The sequence below is a fragment of the Cavia porcellus genome, unplaced genomic scaffold (assembly GCF_034190915.1).
Source record: "Cavia porcellus strain 051 isolate PalLab524CR breed Dunkin Hartley unplaced genomic scaffold, mCavPor4.1 scaffold_6, whole genome shotgun sequence".
Classification (NCBI taxonomy): Eukaryota; Metazoa; Chordata; class Mammalia; order Rodentia; family Caviidae; genus Cavia; species Cavia porcellus.
The window spans coordinates 46847303-46872537 of NW_026947489.1; the positions used below are offsets into that span (position 1 = coordinate 46847303).

A 25235-nucleotide genomic window follows, 5' to 3' on the forward strand; every position below is an offset into this window, starting at 1 on the left:
AAAGCAATTGATAGATTTAGCCAAAAAGTACTATTTCCTAACACAATAGGTTCATGGACTGGTAAGTCAGTGGAGAAGGTAGAATCTGACAAGCATAGAATTCTTTATGTGGGCATTCACTTCTGTGAAGAAAATATTTCTTTCCAACTGAGAAACTGCAGGTTAATGAACACCTGAAATCTACTGATGCCCAGCCCCTTTAGACATTGACAGTTGGACCTTGCTGCCATAAATTTAAATGACAGGCTAGGTATGATGGTGTATACCGATAATTCCAGCACTTGGGAAGCTGAGGCAGGAAAGCAGTAAATTTTGAGACAGGGTTTTGGTAAATTGCCCGGACTAGACTTAGACTTGTATACCTCCTGCCTTAGTCTCCCAGAGTGCTAATTTCATAGCCATGAATCACCACACCCAACTGTATACAGTTTTGTCACACACTTTATGACCCTCAACAGAATGCTGTTTAGTTTTGCATATCAAGCTTTCCTGGTTTTTTGGTGGTGAGGGGGCATGCAGGACCTTGCCCATAGTAGAAAAGTATTCTACCAGTGAATTATGTCCCTATCACTTTTTTTTTTGTACTCAGCATCAAACTTACAACCTCATGCTTGCCAGGCAGGTGCTTGTGCCTCTGAGCTATATCCCCAGCCCTGTCTCTATTGCTTTTATTTTTCATTTCGAGGCAGAGTCTCACTGAATTGTCCAGCCAGCCTTGAATTTGTAATCTTCCTGCTTCAGCCTCCCAAATAGCTGGGATTACCCAGCGTGATGATACATGCCTATAATCCTACAAGGTACTACGAAGGAGGCTGAGGTAGGAGAATTACTGTTAAGTTTGAGGCCAGCCTGAGCTACATAGTAAGTTTAAGGCCAGCTAGAACTACATAGCAAGACTGTCTCAATACACAAAAAAAGAGGAGGGTGGTATTATAACAGACATTCTATTTGCTTAATACTTATTAGCATGCATGGAGTAGGTTTACATGCTTATTAGTAATAATAATTGTGTTCTAAAGATCTTGTCTTTACCAAAAATTCACATTTTAGGGCAGAGAGTATAATTCAGTGGTAGAACTCTTAACAGCATACACAAGGTCCTCGGTACAATTCTCATTGCTGAAAAACAAAAATTTTGTTTCAGTAAAGAAAAGTAAGATTTAACAATACTTATGTACCTATGATTGCAATAAAAGTACATTGTAGATAGTTAAACATACTGTGTTATTAGCAAAATGAACATGGGCTGATTAGAACTGTCGGCTAGAAACCTTTTCACCCTGAGCCCATATGGGTAACAGTCTCCCAGCTTGCTCTCTCACCTTGGCCTTATGTCCACATTTAAATAGCTAATATTTCAAATTTATAATCAATAGCTGAAACATCAATTGTATCTTTTGAGATCTATTTGTAAGAATAACTTTTGTTAAGATACAGTATTTTTTCCCCCCTGCAGGATGACCGTTTAAGAGAACCTCTGCAGAAACTGAAATTGGCTGTTAGCAATGTCATGCCTGAACAGCTGTTTAAATACCAGGAGGACTGCCAGGCGCGTAGTCAAGCTAAGTGTGCCAAGTATGTGCTGCTTCTGTCTGGGTGGGCTTTGGTGTTGGAGAATCTGACCCAGCTGTTAAGGGTTGATTGTAAGTGGCCCTCATCCTCAAGTAGAAATCCATACACACAGCTCAAATGATAAATGGAACATTTTCGCAGTGACATGTTACTCCCCACTCAGATACGTTAGCTTCAAAGGCAAAAGTCTTTGTCTGTTGATTTAGTGCGTAGATGTGATCCAAACAAAGAGTCAGCACTGGTAAGACATTGCACTTTCTGAAACCTGACTAGCTTGGCTGGACACAGACATTTTGACCTAAAAGATGAGTGTCTGTGCCTTTTATGATAGTTTGAAGACTTTTCTATAAAGCTGGTTTATAATTCATTCTAAGTTCAAAGTATTTGGGGAGATAACTTGTGTATTACTTGTCTTTTAACATTCCTCGAAGAAGTCAGCAACTATTTATGGAGCATATTATAGGAAGTGTTGGGTTAAAGCTTTGCTTCATAAAATATTTTTTAGGTTGCAAACAGATGAAGAGCGAGAAAAAAATGGATCAGAGGAAGATGATGATGAGAAACCAGGGAAACGAGTCATTGGACCACGGAAAAAATTCCACTGGGATGACACCATTAGGTGAGATTTTGGCAGTCTTCACCTTTAACTAATTCCACAGACAGAAGTAGTTTCATAAAGGAATCAGTGAATGGAAATCTTGATTCCAAGGGACCAAAGATTAGTGTTTAGGGAAATTTATTCAAGTGTACATTAGTCTGGTCCTATCTAATATCTATCCTTAGATTGTTAACAATTTTATTTTCATATAACATTTTTTATAATCTAATAATGCAGTGAGTTGTAATGGGCTTCAGAAAGTATAATACTCCATATGTTTGTATAAATCAAATATCTTTCTTATCAGTGATTATATGCCCTACATAAATAATTATTCCTTTCAACCTTTGATATATTGTTTGCCTCTTTTTTTTGTCTTTTTCGTTTTTATCGGTACCAGGGATCGAGCTCACGATTGCCTGCTTGCAAGGCAGGCGCTTATGCCGCTGAGCTAAATCCCCAGCCCCCAACCTTTGATATATTGAATAATAGTATCAAAGTTGTTTCATATAGGGTTTGTAGTACAATGAATCATAAATGTTGGAAATCAATTATTTCATGCAATTATCTGAAGAATTCAGATAATACTGCTGTCAGATTTGTGTGCTTATCTAAACTCTTTAGATCTTTGGTTTTTTTGGTGTTTTTAACTGTTCATCCTGGTTTATTCTGTGTAGATCTTTGTTATGTAACCTGGTAGAAATCAAATTGGGATGCTATGAGTTAGAGCCAAATAAAAGCCAGTCTGCTGAAGATTACCTTAAATCCTTCATGGAGACAGAGGTGAAACCCTTGTGGCCTAAGGGCTGGATGCAGGCAAGGTAGGAAATGTGACTTCCTAGATTCTGTTCTACCCTTTTATTACGCTGTTACTAATGTTACTCATGCATTCAAACACATACGTGACATTGATTTTGATAAGAAGTTAATGTGTTCAGCTTTGTGTTCTCTGCTTTGTAAGCTAAAAACATTTTAAAAGACAAAACAGGCCAGAAGACATAAAAATAAAAACATAAAGGTAATTGAGCATGGTGGTGCATACTTGTAATCCTAGCACTCGGAGAGGCTGAGGCAGGAGGAATGTTGCAGTTTGGGGAGACTGTGTTTCAGAAAATCATTTTTTACTGACTGCGTTTTCATTTTGAATTTGTAAGTTGAGGAAAAGGGAGAAGAAAAGATGGTTATAAACTCTGGGGAATAATTTGTAGATAAGGAACTTAATTCAGGATTTAAAGCATAGAAAAGGATTCTATAGAAGATTCTATGGAATATAGTATAGTCTGTATCTCAAAGAACGGTCCTAAAGCCTTAGGAGTTTAAAAGTGTAAAAATTAATAAATGTGACTATCTCAGCACATTATCTTAAAAGTGCTTCATCTTTAGTCAACAGAAAATATCTTCTTTTCTGTTGATCTGTTAAAAATTTTAAATAGCGGAATATAAAACTCTCCGTAAAACAGATTGAGTGTATTGTACCAGTACACTCTTTACTTGGTAAGTAAACAGTAGCCTATTGAAAATAAAAATGGTAGTATAAACCTGTTAATCCCAGACTTCAGGAGACTGAGGCAGAAGGATCACAGCCAGTTGGAGGCCAGTTTGAGCTAGAGTGAAACCCTATCTTTAAAAAAAAAAAAAGGTAAAGCAGTTATCATGTTGTTACCTGCTATAAAAGATAATTTTGTCTTTTTAATTTTCAGAATGCTTTTTAAGGAAAGCCGAAGTGTACATAATCATCTTACTTCTGCTCCGTGAGTAAATGTAGACTACATATTTCTTCATTTTTATCTACATTGCAGCTTTAGTAAACAAAAATATCATATATCAAATGTGAGTTGAAATCGGATTTGAATATACTTTTAGGGACTCTCCATTTTTATCTTATGTTGTTTTAAAAAAAATCTTTCACTCTTTGCTGTCAGAGCACATCTGTTGAGATAGTTCTCAGGCTATTTTCCAAAACCTCCTCAATCCGGAAGGAACCACCTAGGTTCTGGTGAAGGTTGCTGTGGAAGCAGACAGACTGTTTTCCCTTTGTCCTCGGGCCTTTGGCACTCCAGTGCTTCAGGTTCTTCTTTTTCATCTCTTACTAGCCGTCCGCGTAGGTGACCTGTAGCCGTCTCCTACCCTGAGCTCGCTAGTACTCTTCCATGCCTCCCTGCCTTGGCCTGGGGGAAGATGTTAGTTAGTCTACAAAATAGCCTACTTTTAGCTATCTCCTCTGTCAGAATGGGATATTTTATTAGTGAGATGATTTTTTTTTCTTTCTCTCTGAGCTGGGGTTTAAATCCAGGGCCTCGCACATGCTAGGCAAGCATCTGCCACTGAGCTACACCTCAGTCCATGGAATGGAAAGAAAGATCTCATCCTCCTCGTGTGTAGGAAAAGGGCAGTTTTCTCTATTGTTGGGTTTTTTGGTGACTGTCAGTCAACTCCACTGTTTTTATTTGCACCTACAAATTAGGACTACTTCCCTATAGCCTGCAAGTATAGTATTAGAGAATTATTAAAATATAAAATTACAGAGTTACTGAGAATATAGAGTGCTGTAATACAGTGTTCTGCTAAGACATCTGAGTATCTTCTGGGTAACATTACAGAATTTCCAGAGGGAAAGAGAGTAGGAGGGGAAGGGGAATAAAAAGCATCCGCGTATGTTAAGCATACTTACCTATGCCCTAAGATGAATGGAAATATCTTTTTTTTTTTTTTTTTTTTGTCTTTTTTTTGTCTTTTTTCATTTTTATCGGTACCAGGGATTGAACTCACGACCACCTGCTTACAATGCAGGTACTTATGCCACTGAGCTAAATCCCCAGCCGGAAATATCTTATACCACAGATGTGCTAAGAACAAAAAAAAATTTTAATTCCTTCATATATAGTTATAATAGATGTAATTTTTTAGTTTTTAGGAAGAGTATATCGTCAGGGACCTATTGAATTGATTGTGGCTTTCAGTTCTTATTATCTTTGGGGTTTTTTGTTTTGTTTTGTTTTTGAGATGGAATTTCACATTGCCCAGGTTGGTCTTGAACTCCTGGGATCTAGTGATCCTCCCACCTCCAGAATAGTGGGACTACGCACATGAACCATGGTACTTGCTCTTTATTCCAGTTTTTTGGGTGGATAGTTCCATACATTATAGTTTTATTTCATTACAAATAGTTACCTCTGTGTGTGTGTGTGTGTGTGTGTGTGTGTGTGCACGCGCCAGTATTTATGGACTTTAATTTTCCTGAAATTCATGTATACAGTATGATTCACGTATAAATAACTTATGCTTTTAATCCTAAAAGTGTTTACATAAGATGTTTCCTCAGCTGTTTTTCCCTCTTGAGTAGCTAGGACTACAGGTGCATGCTACCACACCTTGTTCCCTTTAGCCTTTTAAACAGCCTTATCACAGCCAGAGGTTCAGCTCAGTGGCATAAGTGCTTGCCTGCCAAGTGTGAGGTTGTGAGTTCAGTGCTTGGTACAAGAAAAAAAAAAAGCCTCATCAGTTGTGGTGGCACACACTTGTAGACATTTTTTGTTTTGGTACCAGAGATCAAACTCATGATGTTGTGCTTGCCAGGCAGGCACTGTGCTGCTGAGCTATACTCTTGGACCTCACATGTGTAATCCCAGCACTCAGCAGGCTGACGCAGGAGGATCCCCATGAGATCAGAGCCAACCAGGTTTACATAGTGAGTTTAAAACTAGCCTGAACTACATCTTGAGACCCTGCTCAAAGAACAAAACAACAACAAAAAACCCCAAATAAAAGCAAAAAGCAAAACTAATAATAATATAAACAAAACGTAGCTTCATTATTATAACTAACTCTTAAAAAAAATTTTGTGCTGGAATATTGGGATAGGTACACCTGAAGGTCTTTTGCTCTACTGGCCTTCACTAAAAAAAAATGTTGAAATTTCCCAGTTGCTTTTTTTTCAAATCAGTACATGTTTGAGATACATAATGATTATAGGTATTACAGTTAGAGAGTTGGTGCATATATAGAACACATCTTGATTAATCTTTTTTTTTTCCATCCTCTACCTACCTTTTGCCTCCCTCTCTGATCCTTCCAACTTTTGGTCTCCTTCCCATTTGTAAAAGCTTTTATTTTCATCATTTTTTTCCCTTTCAATTCTGTTTGTTTCACTCCCCTTCCTTCCATCTTTAGTTCTAATTTCACCATCTGTTTGAGAAAGTTATCCCTACTACTTGTCTTCTAAGTTAAGGTGTGTGTGTGTGTGTGTATTTTGAGTCTCATTTAAGGGAAACCATGTGTTGATCCCAAGCTTGTGTGTCTGCCTTATTTCACTTAGTATGTTCTCAAATTGTATCCATACACCTACAAAGGCCTCAAATTTATCTTTCTTTAAGGCAGTACTCCATTATGTGTAACTAACACATTTTCTTTAACCATTAATCTTTTGATAAGCATATAGATCATTTTCAAGATATAACTGTTATAAATTGTTCTGCTATAAACATGGGTATGTGTGTATCGTTGTAGTCAGATGTCTTTAACTCTTTCAGAAAGATACTGAGAAGGAAAATAACTGACTCAAATGAGATTTATGTTTTTAGTTGTGTCTTGGTTTTGGGGGGAAGGGGTACCAGGAACTGAACTCAGGTCCTCTCACTTTCCAGGCATGTACTATGCCACTGAACTGTAACTCTGATCCTATTTTTTAGTTTCTTGAGGAATGTCTACACTAATTGATACCGTGATTGTACTACTTAATAGTCCCACAAATAATGTGGAAGGGTTCCTTTTCCCCCACATTTTTGTGAGCATTTACTATTTCATTTCTAGATAATAGCCATTTTTCTAGAGTAAGGTGATGTCCACTTTTAATTTGCATTTCTCTAATGACCAGCTATATTGAGCATTTCTTCATGTATTTGTTAGCCATTTGTACTTCTGAGAAGTGTCTGTTCATTTCAGTTTGCCCCACTTTTTCATTGGATCTTTTATTTTGTGAGGTCTAATTTTCTTGAGTTCTTTAGATATTCTGGGAGTTATCTGAGTAGCTGGTAAAATTCTTTTCTCATTCTGTAGGTTGTCTCTTCACTCTGTTGGTTATTTCCTTTCTGCTGCAGAAGCTTGTTAATTTGATGTGATACCATTTTTGAGTTGGTCTTATTTCTTGTGCCATTTGGGTTCTGTTCAGAAAGTCTGTGTCTATATCTATGTCTTCCAGAGTTTTACCTATTATATCTTCTACCAGATTGTTTCTGTTTTAACATTCAAATCTTTGATCCATTTTAATTTTAGTTTAGATATACAGAAGAGATGAGTCTCTTTGTATGTGGGTGGTCAGCACCATTTATTAAACAAGTTACCATTCCTCAGGCCCCTTTCCAAAAATCAGATAACTGAACGTGCCTAGGGTTGTTTCTGCTTCCTCTGTACTGTTTCATTGATCCACAAGTCTGTTATTATACCAGTACTGTGCTGTTTTTACCACTGTAGCATCATAACATAACTTCAGATCTGGGATCATGATGCCTCCTGCTTTGCTCTGTTAACCCAGAATTGCTTTTACTATTCTGGGTCTCCTTGTCCTATGTGAATTTTAGGATTGTTTTCTATAGTTGTCTGAGGAATGCTATTGGTATTTTGATTGAGATTTTATTAAAGGTATATATCAGTTTTAGAAGTATGGCCACTGGGACAATGTTTGTTCTGCTTATCTAGGAACACGAGCTGTCTTTTCTTCTTTGTCTTTTTCTTATTTTTTTTTCCTCTTTCCCTTCCCTTCCCTTCCATTTCCCCTGTCGTTCTTTCTTTTTTCTCTTTTTTTCTTTTTCTTTTTCTTTTCTTCTTTCTGTCTTTCTTTCTTTTCCACTATGTAGTTCAGACCGGCCTTAAACTCATTTTGTAGCTCAGGCTGGCCTCGAACTCACAGCAATCCTCCTGCCTCGACCTCCTGAGTGCTGGAATTACAGGCATACACCAATATACCTGGCTTTCCGTTTTCTGATGTACTGTTCGATTTCCATTTTCAAAGTATGTAGCTTTTGTTGTAGAGGTCTTTTACTTCCTTGGTTAGGTTAATTCTAAAGTATTTAATTTTCACTGGCCAGGAATTTAGCTCAGTGGCATAAATGCCTGCCTAGCAAGCATGAGGTCATGAGTTCGATCCCTGGTACCCAAAAAAAAAAAAAGTACGTAATTTTCTTGTGCTACCGTGGATGATACTGTTTTCCTGATTTCTTTCTCAGTGAGTTCAATACTGGTCTACTGGAACACTTGATTTTTGTAGTTTGTATCCTGCTACTTTTACTAAATTAGATTATTAGTTCTAAGAGTCTTTTTTTTTAGAATTTTTGAGTCTTCAGTGTATAAAGGATCATGTTATCCACAAATGATGATAAGTTAACTTTTTCCTCAACTATATATATCCCTTTTATTTCTGTATGTTATCTGATTGCTTTGGCTAATGTTGCAAGTGCTATATTGAACAGGAGTAGTAATCATGGAATCCTTGTCTTATTTCAGAATTTAGAGAGAAAGCTTTCAGCTTTTTATCATTTAATGTGATTTCTTAGTACATTTGTCATAAATGGCTTTTATCAAATTGAAATCCAAAAATTATTCAACTTTTTAATCATAAATGGGTGTTAGTTTGTCAGAGGCTTTCTGATTGATTTTTATATGATTTTATATGATCTCATATGATTTTTATTCTTCTGTTTATGTGTTGTATTGCATTTATTGATTTGCATATCTCAAACCAACTTGGAATAAAGCCTGCATGGTCATGATGTATAATCTTTTTGATTTGTTGCATTCAGTTTGGCAGTATCTTGTTGAGGATTTTTTTTATTTTTTATTTTTTTGGTCTTTTTGAGGCAGGGTCTTGCTATGCAGTTCAGACTGGTCTTGAGCTCACTTTGTAGCCCAGGCTGGTCTCAAACTCTCAACAGTCCTCCTGTTTCAACCTTCTGAGTGCTAGGATTACAGTGCATGTGCTACCATGCCCAACTTTGTTGAGTTTTGCATCTATGTTCACTAGAAAATGTGTTAAGTTACTTTTCTCATTGTTAACACAAAATACCCAACACCCAAAGTTTGTAGGTATTTCAGTTTGTAGTTCAGAAGCTGCAAGGCAGGGTGGCATAGCAGAGGGCCATTACAGTGTTAGTAGTTCATGGCAGGCAGAAGGAAGTAAGCAGAAAAGTAGTGAAGTTACACTAAGCAACTGCAGCAATCCCTTATATTCTATTCAGGCTACTATGCCTGTAGGATAAGTAGCACTCACACTCAGAATATGGCTTCCTGTTATCCACACCCAGAACTATGCCAAACCAATCAGCGTACTAATTTAGTAATCACACATCTTTAAGCAATAACACACCTAGTCCCAGCATCATACAGTCTAGATCCAGCCACTTCTGAAAAGTCCCAGCTGTAATTGCATGAGGCATTGGGGGACATTTAAAAAAAGCCTTAGCAGAGAGATTAGCATATAGTTTTCCTTTTTGGTTGGATTCTTGTCTGGTTTTGAGATAAGGGTAGTGCTAGCTTCCAAGAATAACTGTGGGGGCTAGGGATTTAACTCAATAGCATAAGCACCTGCTTAGCAAGTGCAAGATTGTGAATTTGATCTCCGGTTCCAAAAAAAAAAAAAAGAAAAACTGTGGGGGTATTCCTCAAATTCATTAAACAATGTGAAGAGTATTAGTGTTATATCTTCCCTGTAGTTTTTGTAGAATTTAACAGTGAATCCCTCATGTTTCCCAGTACTGGAGATTGAACACAGAGCCTATTCAGAATTTTTAACTGTTTTTGGTTTAGTTTTTCATAATTTGTACATATCTAGAGTCTCTCCATTTCTTCTGAGTTCTCCAACTCTTTGGCATATAGGTCTGTGAAGTATTTGCAGATCCTCTGGATTTTACTAGTGTCTGTTGCAATTTTACCTTTTTCATTTCTTACTGCACTAATTTGTGTCTTTTCTTTGATTTGGTAAGATTGGCTAAGGGTATTTTCTATTTTGTATACTCTTTCAAAGAACCAGCAATTCAACTCACCATCTCACACTTGCCAGGCATGTGCTTACACCTCTGAGCTAAATCCCCAGCCCTCTGCTCCAATTTTTTTTTTTTTTTTAAGGAAAAGGAGAAAAAAAAAAAAGAAGAAAAGATAAAAATAATACAGAATTTCAAAAACAAAAAAGGTATTAACACCAAGAAATCACTACTTGATAAATTACATATTGTCTTTTTAAAAATAGTTGTTCAAGTTACAAAATCAAAGCATTAAAAAGTGGATAGATACTCAGACATTGACAGTGCAAACCATTCTGTTCAATGATCCAATGAAAACTTAGCAATATGGTCATCTATCTTACACACTTAAACACACATATAATTACATCCTTTAGAGCACTTGCCTTCCCTTTCATTTTTACAATGTCTTATACATTTTGGATCTTACTACTCTTTCAGTTTTTATTATTTTTACAGTAGAGAGAGAATGTGATATTTACAAATGTGAGTCTTATTTCACTTATGAGGGATAGTCTCAGCTTGCCTCCATTTACCTAAAAAGGCCTCAAGATCTGATTTAGCTCAGTAGCATAAGCACCTGCCTAGCAAGCACAAGGTCATGAGTTCAATCCCTGGTACAGGGATTTTTTTTTTTCTTCCAGTACTGAGGATCGAACTCACCACCACCTGCTTGCAAGGCAGGTGCTTATGCCGCTGAACTAAATCCCAAGCCCCTACTCTGATTTTTATACTTTTTTATTTATTTACTTTTTTTTTTTTTTTTTTTTTTTTTGGTACCTGGAATCAAACTCAGGACCTGCACTTGCCAGGCAGGTGGTAAGGCACTGAACTTTATCCTCAGCCCTATACTTCCCTCTCTTGCACAAGCTCTGGATTTACATCATTGTTTTTCTGGGACCTTGAGGTATATCATTAAGTATTTTATCTGAGCTCGTTCTGTTTTTCTGACATGAGTATTCACAGCTATAAACTTCCCTCTTAGGAATGCTTTTGTTGTGATCTCTAAGTTGTGATATGTTGTACTGGCATTGTCATTTAATTCCAGGAACTGTCTTAATTAATTTCTTCTGTGACCCATTGATTGTTAGAGTGTGTTATTTAATTTCCATATGTTTGCATAACATCTTTTGCCATTGATTTCTAATTTTAGTGCACCAAGATCTGATAATATGCATGATAAAACTTGGATTTTTTTAATTTTACTTAAGCATGTTTTTTGGCGGATTTTTTGTTTTTGTTTTTGTTTTAAGAGAATAAAACAAAATAAAGCCAATCAAAACAAACCAGTATAGGGGCCTAGGGATTTAGCTCAGCGGAATAAGTACCTGCCTTGCAAGCAAGCAGTCGTGAGTTCGATCCCTGGTACCGATAAAAAGGAAAAAGGCAAAAAAAAAAAAAAACAGTATAAATGACATAGGACTTCAAAACCATATGAAATCAACAATGGTTACCATAATGCCACCTGCTGTCTTCAAAATAGCTGCAGATATCTTCAGAGATAGTAAAAATCAAACCAACAGAATAGAACCAATAAAAACAAAACAATGGCTGGGCATGGTGGCACACACCTGTAATCCTAGCACTCGGGAGGCTGAGGCAGGAAGATCATTGAGAGTTTGAGACCAACCTGGGCTACAAAATGAGCTCAAGGCCAGCCTAAACTGCATAGTCATACCCTGTCTCAAAAAGGAAAAAACATTAAAAAAAAAAAAACCCACCCAAAAGACAATGAATGCAATAAAGGACTTCAAAATAAGATAATAGTAAATCCAAAATGGCTACCATCACATATCTTGTTATCTTTGAAATAGCTGCCCATGCCAAATATAACAAAATCCAACAAAACAAAACAGAATAAAACCCAACCCAACAAAACAATGAAAATGATACAGGACTTCAAAACAAGATAATAGAGAATGAACAATGGCTACCACCTTCAGAAGGGATCCCCCCCATAGATGCCCCACTGCGTACCATTATCCTCTGAATAGATAATCAGACCACTGGCTCTAGATCTGCAAAGTCAGTGAAACACCAAACACCACAAGCATCAAATTGCATTTTACTTCAATACCTATCATCACAGCCTGTGTTTCTCCCAATAAGCCAGTCATTTACAGGGGGTGGGGCAGGGCAGGGAGTATGGGAATGTAGGCTCTTCTTGTTTCCCAGCTTGTGAGCCAGAAGGGGCTGGGATCTGGCTGTCCCTCCAGGAGCAGTGAGCCGTACATGGCACTGTTTCACAGGGAAGAGGGCTTGCTTGGTGACTTCTTGTTCTCTTCTACAGTCTGTGAATGGTGCTGACTCACAGTAAAAGGCTGAGGTCTGGCTGTGCCCCCAGTGGTGGCAGCCCATGCACTGGTTCGTGGGGAGGGCTTACTTCTTGGTGACTTCTTGTTCTTTTCCCCCACCAAGCATGCTTTATTAAGTAGTGTGTGGTCCATTTTGGAGGAAGTACCATGGACTGCCAAAAAGAATCTATTCTGCTGTTGTGGGGAATTCGGTACATATCTAAGGGTCCATTTGTTCAAAGGGTTGGTTCAACTCTGATATTTCTTTGTTGACTTTTTGTTTGTTTGTGATAGAGGAGTATTGAGATCCACTACTATAGTTGTATTGATGTTTATCTGGTCTTTTATGTGCACTATAGTTTGGCTCATATATATTTGTAATTTGGGGGGGGCGGGTACTGGGGTTTGAACTCATGACCATGCCCTTGCAAGGCAAACACTTATGCCACTGAGCTAAATCCCTGGCCCATAATTTTTATCTCTTACTGTTGGTTAATTACTTAACCAATATATAGAGACCTTTGCCTCTTTTCATTAGCTTTGGCTTAAAGACTACTTTATCTGAAAATATGATAGCTACTCTTGCTTTTTTGGGGATTCTGACAGAATAGAATATTGTTTTTCATCTTTTAGTCTGTGAATTTCCTTTTGGGTTAAATGTGTTTCTTTTTTTTTTTTTTTTTTTTTTTTTTTGTCTTTTTGTCTTTTTATCGGTACCAGGGATCGAACTCACAACTGCCTACTTGCAAGGCAGGCGCTTATGCCGCTGAGCTAAATCCCCAGCCCCTAAAATGTGTTTCTTATATATAGCCATTGGACTTCGTTTCTTGATCCATCTGCTAGTTTGTAGCTTTTGATTGGCGCATTGAATCCACTCACATTTATAGATACTGGCTTATTCCTGCCGTTGTGTTATTTCCTGCCACTGTTTTCCTTTCTTTCCCTTGTACTTAACTGCTTACTCTACCATTCATTCTGTTGGACTTTTGTCATTGTTAGCATCATTGCATCTTCCTAGGTAATTGTTGAGAACTTTTCAGAATGTTGGTTTGGGCATCATGAACTTCTTCAGGTGCCCTTTATTATGGAACTGTCTTATTTCCTCAGTCTTGAAAGATACTTTTTCTGGCTGTCTCAATCAGGTGGAAGTTGTTTTCTTTTAGAACTTAAAATACTTCATTCCTGGGGGTTGGGGATTTAGCTCAGTGGCATAAGCGCCTTCTTTGCAAGCAGGCAGTTGTGAGTTCAATCCCTGGTACCGATTAAAAAAAACAAAAATACATTCCTAGCTCTCCTTGGGTTTAAGGTTTTTATGGAGAAGTCTGCTGTAATTCTCATGAGTTTTCCTTTGTAAGTAGATTGTTACTCTTCTCCAAAACCTCCTTTTAACGTTCTGGATTTGGTTGTTGTTGTTGGGTTTTGTTTTGTTGGAGACAGAGTGTTGCTATGCAGTTCAGGCTGGCCTTGGGCTCACTTTGTAGCCCAGGCTAGACTCGAACTTGCCACAATCTGCCTGCCTCAGCCTCCCAAGTGCTGGGATTACAGGAATGTGCCGCCACACCCGCCTTTTCTGGGCGTTTTTTGTTGTTGAATTTCTGATATTTTAATTGTGATGTGGTGGGCTGGTGATTTAGCTCAATGGTATAAGCACCTGCCTGACAAGCTCAAGTTTGGGGGTTTGATCCCCAGTACCAAAAAATTATGATATGGTATGTAGTGATTGGTTGATTTTGTGATCATGGCTATTTGGGATTCTGTATGCTCACTTAGTCTTTTCCACATCTGGAAAGTTTTCTGCTATTCCTTTTTTTTTTTTTTTTTTTTGTCTTTTTCATTTTTACCGGTACCGGGGATCGAACTCACAACCATCTGCTTGCAAGGCAGGTGCTTGTGCCACTGAGCTAAATCCCCAATCCCATTTTTTTTTTTTTTCTTGATACATGGGGATCAAACTTACAACCTTGCACTTGACAAACAGGCACTTATGCCACTGAGCTAAATTCCTGGCCCTCTATTACTTTTAAAACATTTTTTATGTACCCTTTGTGCTGTCTTCTGTTTTTTCACTAATTTCATTTATTCTTAATTAGTCTTCTTTGTGGAGCTGTTAGTTCTGTATTTCTTTTTTTTTTTTATTTTTTTGTCTTTTTCCTTTTTATTGGTACCAGGGATTGAACTCACAACTGCCTGCTTGCAAGGCAGGCGCTTATGCTGCTGAGCTAAATCCCCAGCCCCTAGTTCTGTATTTCTTGTTCTCTTGTTGTTAGGTCTCTTTTATTAACTGATCACTAATTACAGCTTTGTTTTCCAGATCTGACATTCTGTCCTCACATTGGTTACTTCTACCCATATTTTCAATCATATTTTTAACAAAAAACTCCTGGGTTTCTGTTTGAAACTTTTTTTATGGATTCCCATCATTTTCTATGCTGAGCATTCATGGTTTACATTTCTCTTTAGCTCTGTTAGATTTTTATTAGTGTCTTCTGTAGACTCACTGATCATTTCTTTTACTAGGATGATCACTTAATTATATGTTCTTTAAATTTGCTAAGCACATTACTAATCTGCTTTAGTACCTCCACTGTTTTGTTTTGGTTTTAATCTTTTTTGAGACAGGGTCTCACTGTGCAGTTCAGGCTGACTTTAAGCTCACCTTGTAGACTAGGCTGGTCTCGAGCTTGCAAGGATCCTCCTGTCTCAGCTTCCCAAGTTCTGGGATCACAGGCATTCACCTCTACACTCAGATTCTCCCTTGATATATTTTTAAGACATTTCTGCTATGTAGATTCTTACTTCCTCCTCCTCCTCAATCCTCTCTGGATTAGCTTTATAGGGGAATTGGGAGTTTGAGAGAGGCATTTTGTTACCTTACTTTCTCACATTTCTGGGATTTTTGTTGTTGATTTTCCATGCTGTGGTTTTCTGATTGATTATAGTGGGTAGCTTTTTTGCAGGCATCCTCTGGGCATGACTAACTATTGGATCCAGCTCGTTCATATATTTGGGAGAGGGAGTTTTGGGTTATTTGCCCTAATACTCAGTTCTTTGAGAATGACCCACAGGCAGTGAGCCATGTGTTTCTGACCCTCAGGCAATCCAGATATCGGCATACAGAGAAAACTAGTTGATAGCAATAGCTATGACACCTTGACTATAGTAGTAAAGTCCCTAACAACAGTAACAACAAATATAAACGATAGTGACAAACCTTAGGAACCACTCATGAACCACCCTTACATAAAGCAAGGAGAGCTGTGGTTTAGTATAGACACTGAGTGATCCACATATTGCCCTGTAGTAAATCTGACCACTGGCCTGTCCTAGATTAAGTAGCAGAGCAGGAGCTCCAAAGACAACTAGACTCAGTGCCATCACCTTCATTCAGATCCAGCCCCCTTAAAAAGCTAAACCCACCAAACCTGGTCTTCTACCAGATTAATGTCCCTCATCTTCCTGGCCAGATCTTGAGCATCTCAGGGTATCTATGTCTAGTTCCCACCTTTTCTTAAGCCTATCTCCTGTGTCTATCTCTCACCCAGTCTCTGCAATAGAGTACCATTTCAGTCTTGAAATGAAACTCTCCTCTGGAATGTTGGTCTTGTCCTAAGTCAGGTCAGACATTTGGCTGTCACCTTGCCTCCTTGTTGAGGAGAATCCAGGTGTAGAGAAGGCTAGAATTTGAAGTTTGACCCCAGGAGGTGGGATTCCTTGCTCTTCCTGATCATCCAAGGAGGGAGTGGCACTAATTGCCTTTATGAAGCTTAAATTGACAGTATTAATCAAGATACTTATTACGGAAATCTTCAAACAAGGTAAGGCATGTTAGTTGGTCAACCCTTTAATTATTCAACAGACATCTGAATACTTTTTAGTACTATAGAACCCATGTAATTTTGTTAATAAAACTTTTTCACATTGGCTCCCAAAGATTCCAGGGTTCCATGGCATTTTTTCTTGCCCTTTTTTTGCTGTTATTTTGTCTTATTTATTTTTTTATTTGTTTGTTTTGTAGTACTAAAGGTTGAACCCAGGGCCTCACACATGCTAGAAAAATGTTTTACTACTAAACTATATCGCCTGCCCTTTGTAAAATTGTATTTTTAGCCAGGCATAGTGGTATACACCTGTAATCCCTACACTCAAGAGGCTGAAACAGGGAGAATGCCATCAATTCAAGGCCAGCCTGAGTTACAAAAGCAAGTTCAAAGCCACCCTGCACTAAGAAGTGAGACCCAGTCTCAAAACAACTTAATTAATTAACTAGTTAATTAATTTAAAAAATCAAGTAAAATCGTGTTTTTATAAAAAAAATAAAATAAATTTGGTCCTACCCAAAGGACCAATATCCAGAATATATAGAATTTTTTAAAAAATCAACCAACCCCCCCCCCCAAATTTAAAAACCCAGTCCAAGCTGGGCATGGTGGCTCATGCCTGTAATTCCAGCACTTGGGAGGCTGAAGCAGGAGGATTGTTGCGAGTTTGAGACCAGCTTGGGCTACAGAGTGAACTCAAGGCCAGCCTGAGCTGCATAGAGAGACCCTATTGCTAAAAATTAAAAAAAAAAATCCAAAAATGGGCATCTGAGATTCCTCATAAAACTAGAAGTTACATTTGATCCAGCTATTTCCTTTGTTGATATCGTCCCAAGAGAATTAAAAGCATCATACCACAGTGATACTTACACACTCATTTTTATAGCAACACAGTTTGTAGTAGCAAAATCTTGGAAACAGTTCAAATGCCAATCAACTGACAAATGGATAGAAAAGATGTGTGTGGGGGGATTGTAATGATGTACTGCTCAGTCATAAAGAAGCATAAATTTGAGACTTCTATAGCAAAATGAGTGGACCTTGAGACCATACTCTTAAGTGAAATACATCAGATCCTTATGTGTAAACATTGCATTGTTTCTCTGGTATGAGCAACTGAAAGTGTAAATAAGAATCAAAATGTATAATAGATGTTGTGAAATAGAAATTGTTCAAAGGGAAGGGGAAATGGGAGGCGAAGAAAAAAATGAGGAAAAAAGGATAAAATGGAAACAAAGCTTTATGAATAAGGAGGGGAAGAGGGGACTTAAGATACATACAGGTGTGCCTAGATTCCCTATGATAAATGTGGTCATTATATATATATAAATTGTACCAATAAACTTAATTATTTAAAAAATTGTGTTTTTAGACAGGATCATAATAGTTTGCCTAAACTGACATCAGAATTTGTAATCCTCCTGCCTCAGCCCTCTTTAAAAATTGATTTTCTATCACAAGTTGAGTTTTTCCTTTTGTTTTTTAAGCAGGTTGTTATTCACAACTCCTTGTAATGGTTTAATTTGAGCTTAATGTTCCCTTGAAGCTGTTTTCATACAAACAATTATTAAGTTAAGTCTTATAGTTCTTTGAAGTGAGTTTCCTTAGGCAATCTTCTTAGCCTGTTTTGAGTTACTTTATATTTCCCTAATTTATATTTTAAAAATCTTTATCATCTATATTTCATTTTTGTTAATTGTTGACATTTTCTTCAAGTTAATCTGTAATTGAAACAAGTGTTGCTGGGTTGGCCCATATAAGCTGAGTACTGTACTTTCATATAGTTCCTTTCGTCAAAGAACTTCCCAAAAAGTAGAAAGAATGAACATACCCACATACTTCTAGGTTGTATGTTATAATTTCCCAGAAGTGATGTAGCTATTACTGAAATGGTCTCTGTTTCAATCTTTTATATCTTAGGGCAAAGAAAAAGGTGATTCCTGCACCCAAACCCAAAGTAAAGGTGAGTGTTCACCGAATCTTTTGTCAATAACAATTGGTGAATGTTGAAATACATTCTTGAAACAAGTAGGATGTGCAATATTTAGCAGAGATTAGGTACTAAATTGGTACTAAGTTTTCCAACTGACTTAGTACCTGGTGTAAAAATCCTACAACCTTTGTATTTGTGAGACGAGGTGACTGTGCAGCAATGGAAATTTGCAGACATTCAGTTGTAAAATATAACTTAATTCTGCTTAGAAATACTGGATAAAATATAAAAAATGTTATTTAAAACTGCAGCTGAGATTGCACATATATGAGAAGGTCTACGGTCAAAATGAAGGAGCTACCATAGCGATAATCTACTTTTGAAACTTTGGTTGCCTTTGAAACTCCTGTTCCTCACCTTGTACTTTCTTTTTACATTCCTTCTCAGAATAACAAATGGGGTTTTCTTGGGCTTGTACTGCTCAAAATTGAAATAAAGCTCAGTGAAGCTATGCCGTTAATGTATGGCATCTCTGGTAAAAGAAAGGATTAGAAAAAAAAAGTCAACCCACTAGCAGAGAAATTGTTATATTTTCTGTTGCCTCATTTCTAAATTGAGAAAAAAATCTTCCCTGAAAAATTCCCCTCGTCTAGGAGCTTAGGTTTCATTACCTGCACAGAGAAAACTCCAAGCTTATTAAGTAATTTAGAATTATTGGGATAATAATTCCCCAGGGCAAATAGAAAATGTAAATTCTCTCTGATACAATGTATCTGTGTCCAAGGCTTCAGAGGCTAACCTCCTAGAAAGCAGGCCACACATGAGCTGGGAGTGGAACTCACAGGAGAGAGCACATACTTGTCATGCACAGAGCCCTGGATTCACACCCTTGGCCCCAGCAAAAATGCATAGCTTAACAGTCTAAAATATATGGGTGCTGGGGATTTAGCTCAGCAGCATAAGCACCTGCCTTGCAAGCAGGTAGTCATGAGTTCGATCCCTGGTACCGATAAAAAGGAAAAAGACAAAAAAAAAAAAAAAAAAAAAGTCTAAAACATAGAATACATAAAGAAATGTGTTACTGTGATGAAAATCAGTAGAAAGAACAAACAGAATTAGATCCTTAACAGAAGGGCAAATTGTGTTTATTGGGTTTAATTTTACTTCAATAGAAGATTTTAAAATGTCATAATAGACAAGGTAGATTTGAAAGAGAAGCAGCCATAACCTCTAGAATATAACCTCTACATATAGTCATTTGAAATTTAATTTTAATAAAAGCGCTTAGGTTATAGACTTTTCTGTGTATCCTTCACCTCTTCAAATAGATGGGATTTCTTTTCTTTTAAGGTGATGGCCAGGTTACTGTGTGGCCTTTTCAATTTCTGGTACTAGAATTTTTTTTTGTTTGTTTGTTTGTTTTTTTTTTACCAGAGATCAAAATCAGGACCTCAGGTTGTCAGGCTGGCACTTATGTTGCTGAGCTAAATCCCGGCTGAAAACATAATAAATAGTCTTCTTTTTGTTAGCTACTTTGTTTCTAATCCAAGTAATGTGGAGCCCCTCTTTCATTAGGTCTCTTGTTAGGCCTCTGTTTTGACATTTAAGACCTCATATGTGCTAAGCAAGTGCTCTCACACTGAACTACATGCCCAGACCTTTGACCTTATTTCTAGCACAATAATAAACTTAATGCCCTTTACATATAATTGATTAGGTTTTTCTTATTAATTTTTCTTTTCTGAGTTTGGATACATCTATTGAAACATTATTAATAGAATTTAATTAGGAAATTTATCAGAATTCTGATAATGGATGGGTTAGATAATATGGGAGAACACCCAGGTTTTTGTTGGCTTTTTGTAATTGCCTTTTCCTTTTCTCAGGGTGACATGGGTATAGACTTTTCCTACCGTGTCTCCTTTGTAACATTGCTAGCTATGGTTGCCAGGGTTGTGCTGCTAGGCATGTGCCATAACACTGAGCTCTACTTCCAGCTCCCCTTGTGCTCTTCTCAATAATTCAAGAAAATACAAATAACACAGGAAAGGAGAAGAAAAGCAAAACAGTATAGGAAATTTCTCCTTAGAGGAAAAGGCTCTTAACTTTTTGGTGCGCATCTCCTTTCCCTTCTTCGTGGTCTTTCTTCTCTCCCTCTCATCCACCTAACTGATCCTTCATTTATTGGATAACATTCTACATAAGTGGAATAACCTTTTTTCTGACTCAGTTATTTATCCCAAACAATTTTTTCTGCCAGAGTAAGTCCACACGGGGGGGGGGGGGGGGGGGGTAATGGGATGTTGTTATAAAGAAGAAAATTATTAATAAAATTATTTAACATAGCCGTTTTATACTGGTAGTACTCCAGTATTATTGTGACACATTCCCCTACCTCAATTCCATGTTCTTTATTGAAAGGATTTTCACTAATCCTGTAACTCAGTGGTATGTTGAAGCAGACATGTCTGTCTCATCTGCTTTACCCATTCATCTGAGCAGACAGTTGTGACCTAAGTGCAATTAAACCCTGTACTCCTGATAGACATTGAAGTTTTTAGTGGGAGGGAAAAGCATAGGAAAAATGCTAAGGATGTTCAAGTGTGCCAGCATTCTTAACAGCTTGCTTACTGTTATGCCTTAGGAGGCGATGGTGAAGATGCTTCCTCTCCATTCTTCCCCCACTGTGCTTAAGGTCAGTGTTGTGGTGGAGAAGATGAGTATATTATAGGACACCATGAATGGGCTTGGGTTGCTTTTAGGAAACTACTTAAAGAGACTTTGAAATGCTTGTGCAATAGTTTTCTTTGTATTCTTAAAAATGAAAGTAATTAGATATGTTTATATTTCTTCTAAAATGTTGCTTTTTAATTTAAATGTTTCTTTTGTTTTTTGGATATTTTAAATTGTACTGCTCTTATTTCTCACTTGAATGTAAATAAGTTGATATTTTGAAAAAAATATACTCTTAGGTATTGAGTTTTAATTACTAACACTCTTCCTAGCATAAGGTGTTCCTCACAGTGAACATTTAATGAATACATGTTGAATAAATTACAAATGGCTTCCTCCATAGTTAGTAGAAACTAAGACTTAATCAGGCATCTACCAGTTAGATGCACGGGCTGCCTGAGGTCCTCTCTGTGGAGAGCTGCAGATCAGGGTAGAGTGATAGCAGTGCAAGAAAGCAGAGCGTGAAGGTCAGCTCCCTCCAAACCTCGCCAGACCAGCAGACCAGAGTCTTAATATCAAGGCAGAGTTTCCCTTGGGGTTCCAGGAAATGAAAAGAGAAGAGTGTAAAGCAGTGGTGACATGTCTGTAATTCCAGCTACTTGGAAGGCTAAGGCAGGAAAATTACAAGTTGGAAGCCAACCTGAGCAAAACCTTGTCTCAAAAGAAGGTAGGAGTGTGGCTTAGTGGCGGACCAAGAGCAGAGGATGTTAGACCTCTTTCCCAATATGCAGGAGGCACTGGGTTCAGTCCCCAGTACCACAATAAAAAAGAGAAAAGTCTCTGAGGAGGTGAATTTGGGGAAAATTGAAAAGCTGATGAGGTGGGCAACGGCAGTGCCATTAGTTCATAAGCAACATTGCTGGCCCACAGCTGTGCCTTTGGCCTGTTTTCAGCCGTTGTCTTAAAATGGCTTCCTAAGCATTGCCAAGTCAGTATGTCAGGTACTTTGCTTTGTGAGGACTGCTCCCCCCAATACTCTGTCCCATCAAAAATTGTTTTGGTTTTGGCATTCTCAGAATTTCCAGTAGAAAAAGTTCTAATTATCCTGAGAATGTCTTAGTCCTTTTAAAAACTGACTGTATATTCTTTTATTAACTGTTTGTATTCTTCTCCAATACAATGCTGCTGATGCTAGGAGTGTAGTCCAAAAAAGGACCAGAAAGCTCCTGCATCCTTGGTGGCATCAGCCAGTGGTCCATCCGCAAGCTCCAGCACATCCGTCGTTGCCTCTGCCAGCTCCAGCTCAATCCCAGCCCAGGAAACCATCTGCCTCGACGACTCCTTGGATGAGGACCTTGCTTTCCACTCCCCTTCACTGGATCTCGTTTCTGAAGCTTTAGCTGTCATCAATAATGGGAACAAAGGCCCAGCTGTTGGCTCAAGGATAAGCATGCCAACCTCAAAACCTCGGCCAGGACTGAGGGAAGAAAAACTAGCAAGTATCATGAGCAAGCTACCGCTGGCTACACCCAAAAAGCTCGATTCTGCTCAGACTGCACACTCATCAAGTCTTATTGCTGGTCACACAGGGCCAGTACCAAAGAAACCCCAGGATTTAGCTCATACTGGCATCTCTTCAGGCCTTATTGCTGGTTCTTCAATTCAGAACCCTAAAGTCTCCCTAGAACCTTTGCCAGCCAGGCTACTTCAGCAAGGACTCCAGAGGTCAAGCCAGATTCATGCTTCTTCCTCCTCACAGACTCATGTCTCCTCCTCTTCCCAAGCCCAAGTTGCTGCCTCCTCTCATACTCTGGGAACGTCAGAGGCCCAGGATGCTTCTTCGTTAACACAAGTAACAAAGGTGCACCAGCATTCAACTGTCCAACAGAACTATGTGTCTCCATTACAGGCCACCATTAGTAAATCACAGACCAACCCAGTGGTGAAATTAACTAATAATCCCCAGCTTTCCTGTTCATCCTCACTAATTAAGACTTCCGAGAAGCCGCTGATGTACCGCCTTCCCTTGTCCACCCCGTCACCTGGAAATGGTTCTCAAGGCTCCCACTCCCTGGTTTCTAGGACAGCACCAAACACCACTACCTCCACTAATTATTTAGCCAAGGCTATGGTATCACAACTAACCACGCAGGGTTTCAAGTCTCCCTTCTCAATGGCTGCATCCCCCAAACTGGCTGCATCTCCCAAACCTGCCACATCTCCCAAACCCTTGCCCTCACCTAAGCCTTCTGCCTCACCCAAGCCCTCTCTGTCAGCTAAGCCTTCAGTATCAACTAAACTTATCTCTAAGTCCAATCCCACACCCAAGCCTACTGTATCCCCTAGTTCCTCCAGTCCAAATGCACTAGTAGCCCAGAGTAGTCACTCCACCAGTAACAACCCAGTCCATAAACAGCCCAGTGGAATCAACATCAGCAGACAGTCTCCCACCTTGAATTTGTTGCCCTCTAATCGCACTTCAGGCCTTCCATCTACAAAAAATGTTCAGGCCCCTGCAAAGCTAACAAACTCATCATCCACTGGAACTGTTGGCAAGAACAGCTTGAGTGCAACTGCAGTGAATGTACCTGCCACCAGAGGTAGCAACCTTAACTCAAGCGGAGCTGGTAGGACTAATCTATCTGGGGGAACAGGAAGTGGAACACAGGGTGCTACTAAACCGTTGTCTACTCCACATAGACCATCCTCTGCCTCAGGGTCGTCAGTGGTAACAGCCAGTGTGCAGGTATGTATGTTCTAGTTGTTCATGTGCTGGGATGTAAGGTGGTACAGTCTCTCCTGTGAGTCACTCTTAAAAAGCTTGCTCTGTTTGGAAGATGTACAGTTTTTAACAGCTGGTCCAGCCGTGGTGTTCACCTGGAGTGTTCCTGATATGACGTCGCCTTGGGGTGATGTGGATTTTGTTTTTTGGGGTTTTTTTTAATCACATGTTTACCTGAACATTTTTTGAAAAATGCAACTAACTCTTTTACCAAAAGTAGTAACTTACGAGTTTAGCATACATTCCCTTGTTTCCTTCCTTTTCTCCTGCCAACTTTATTTCTTATTTATTCAAATTTATATATTCATGTTATTTTTCTTTAATTAACCTTCTCAAATAAAGTTATCATTTTGCATTAATTTTGTAGTTATTCATATATATACCTTTCTATGTCACATAGTGTCAGGAATCATTTTATACCACAGTTTTCCCACTCATGAATTTTTAATTTAAACGTTCCTCTGAATCAGCTGGAGTTCCTATGTAAGAGTAACCTGAATGTTCCTTACCTTAGCATTTGCATACCTGAGCCTTTCTTCTGATGCCACTGGAGTGTATGTAGACTGCTCAATCACTACCTGTTCTGCTCAGAATTCAGTAAATACTGCTCCACTGATTCTTCTTAGTATTTAGGACTATAGAAACGTCTGGGGCCATAAGGATTTTTTGTTCCCTTTTGTGAGTAATATGGCTTTTCTCCTAAATGCTAGTAAGTTATTTCTCTTTTTCTTTGAAATTCAAGTGTTCATAGACAATGGCTAGATTTGTCTAACTTTTGTTAATGTTGAGTTTCAGACCTGGCTATTTGATAGCTTAAGAATGTTTCCTTCTGGGGGCTGGGATTTAGCTCAGCGGCATAAGCGCCTGCCTTGCAAGCAGGCAGTCGTGAGTTTGATCCCTGGTACCGATAAAAAGGAAAAAGACAAAAAAAAAAAAAAAAAAATTTTCCTTCTATTACATGTGTAAGCATTATTCCGATTCACTTTTCCTAGGTTTGATTTTGTTTTGCTTTGCTTTGCCTTGTTTGTTTTAAATTTCTGAGGACAGGTTGTTGCTCTGTAGTTCAGGGTGGCCTTGAATTCCTAATGTAGTACAGGCTGGCCTCAGACTCATATAGACCCTCCTGCCTCAGTGCTGGGATTACAGGTGTGTGTCACCACGCTTGGCTTTCTGTTTTTAAGAATTCTGTGTTATTCATATATTTCATCACTCCGTCTTCTTTATTATCCTGTCTTACTGTTCTCATCTTCCTGCTTTATTTGTATTCTGAGACATGCTCAAATTTGTCCTTCACATTAATGATTTTCTTCATTTTTTTTTTCTGGAAGTAACATTAACTGTAGGAAAATTTAGTGAAAACCAAAATTATTCATCTCAACCCTATTTTTACTCTGCAGGTATTTTATTAGACTGCATTTTTAAGGAAGTACGTTTTACCTAATGTTTTATTTTATAACCAACTTTTAAAAAATACATACCACTTTATGATGTATAGGTTGTTAGGTTCTTAAGTAGTTCTTGAAAACATATTTGTCGTCTTACGAACTTGTATTGTC

The 25235-nt window shown here is 38.2% G+C and overlaps 1 protein-coding gene across 9 annotated transcripts in view; it reads left to right on the top strand.

Moving 5' to 3' along the window:
- Positions 1-25235, top strand: part of Ubn2 (ubinuclein 2) — a 116418-nt gene that overhangs the window by 54422 nt on the left and 36761 nt on the right. For 7 of the 9 annotated variants that reach the window (XR_010048074.1, XM_063250573.1, XM_063250575.1 and 4 more), the window contains exons 9-15: positions 1457-1575; positions 2078-2191; positions 2848-2991; positions 3871-3921; positions 18212-18254; positions 20869-20919; positions 22093-23643. Coding sequence is in view for 8 of the 9 variants with exons in the window: in XM_063250573.1 (XP_063106643.1) it covers positions 1457-1575; positions 2078-2191; positions 2848-2991; positions 3871-3921; positions 18212-18254; positions 20869-20919; positions 22093-23643 (2073 nt within the window). In the remaining variant the exon portion in view is untranslated. The remainder of the gene's footprint in view (positions 1-1456; positions 1576-2077; positions 2192-2847; positions 2992-3870; positions 3922-18211; positions 18255-20868; positions 20920-22092; positions 23644-25235) is intronic. The other 2 variants (XM_063250572.1, XM_063250574.1) reach the window with 1 other exon arrangement.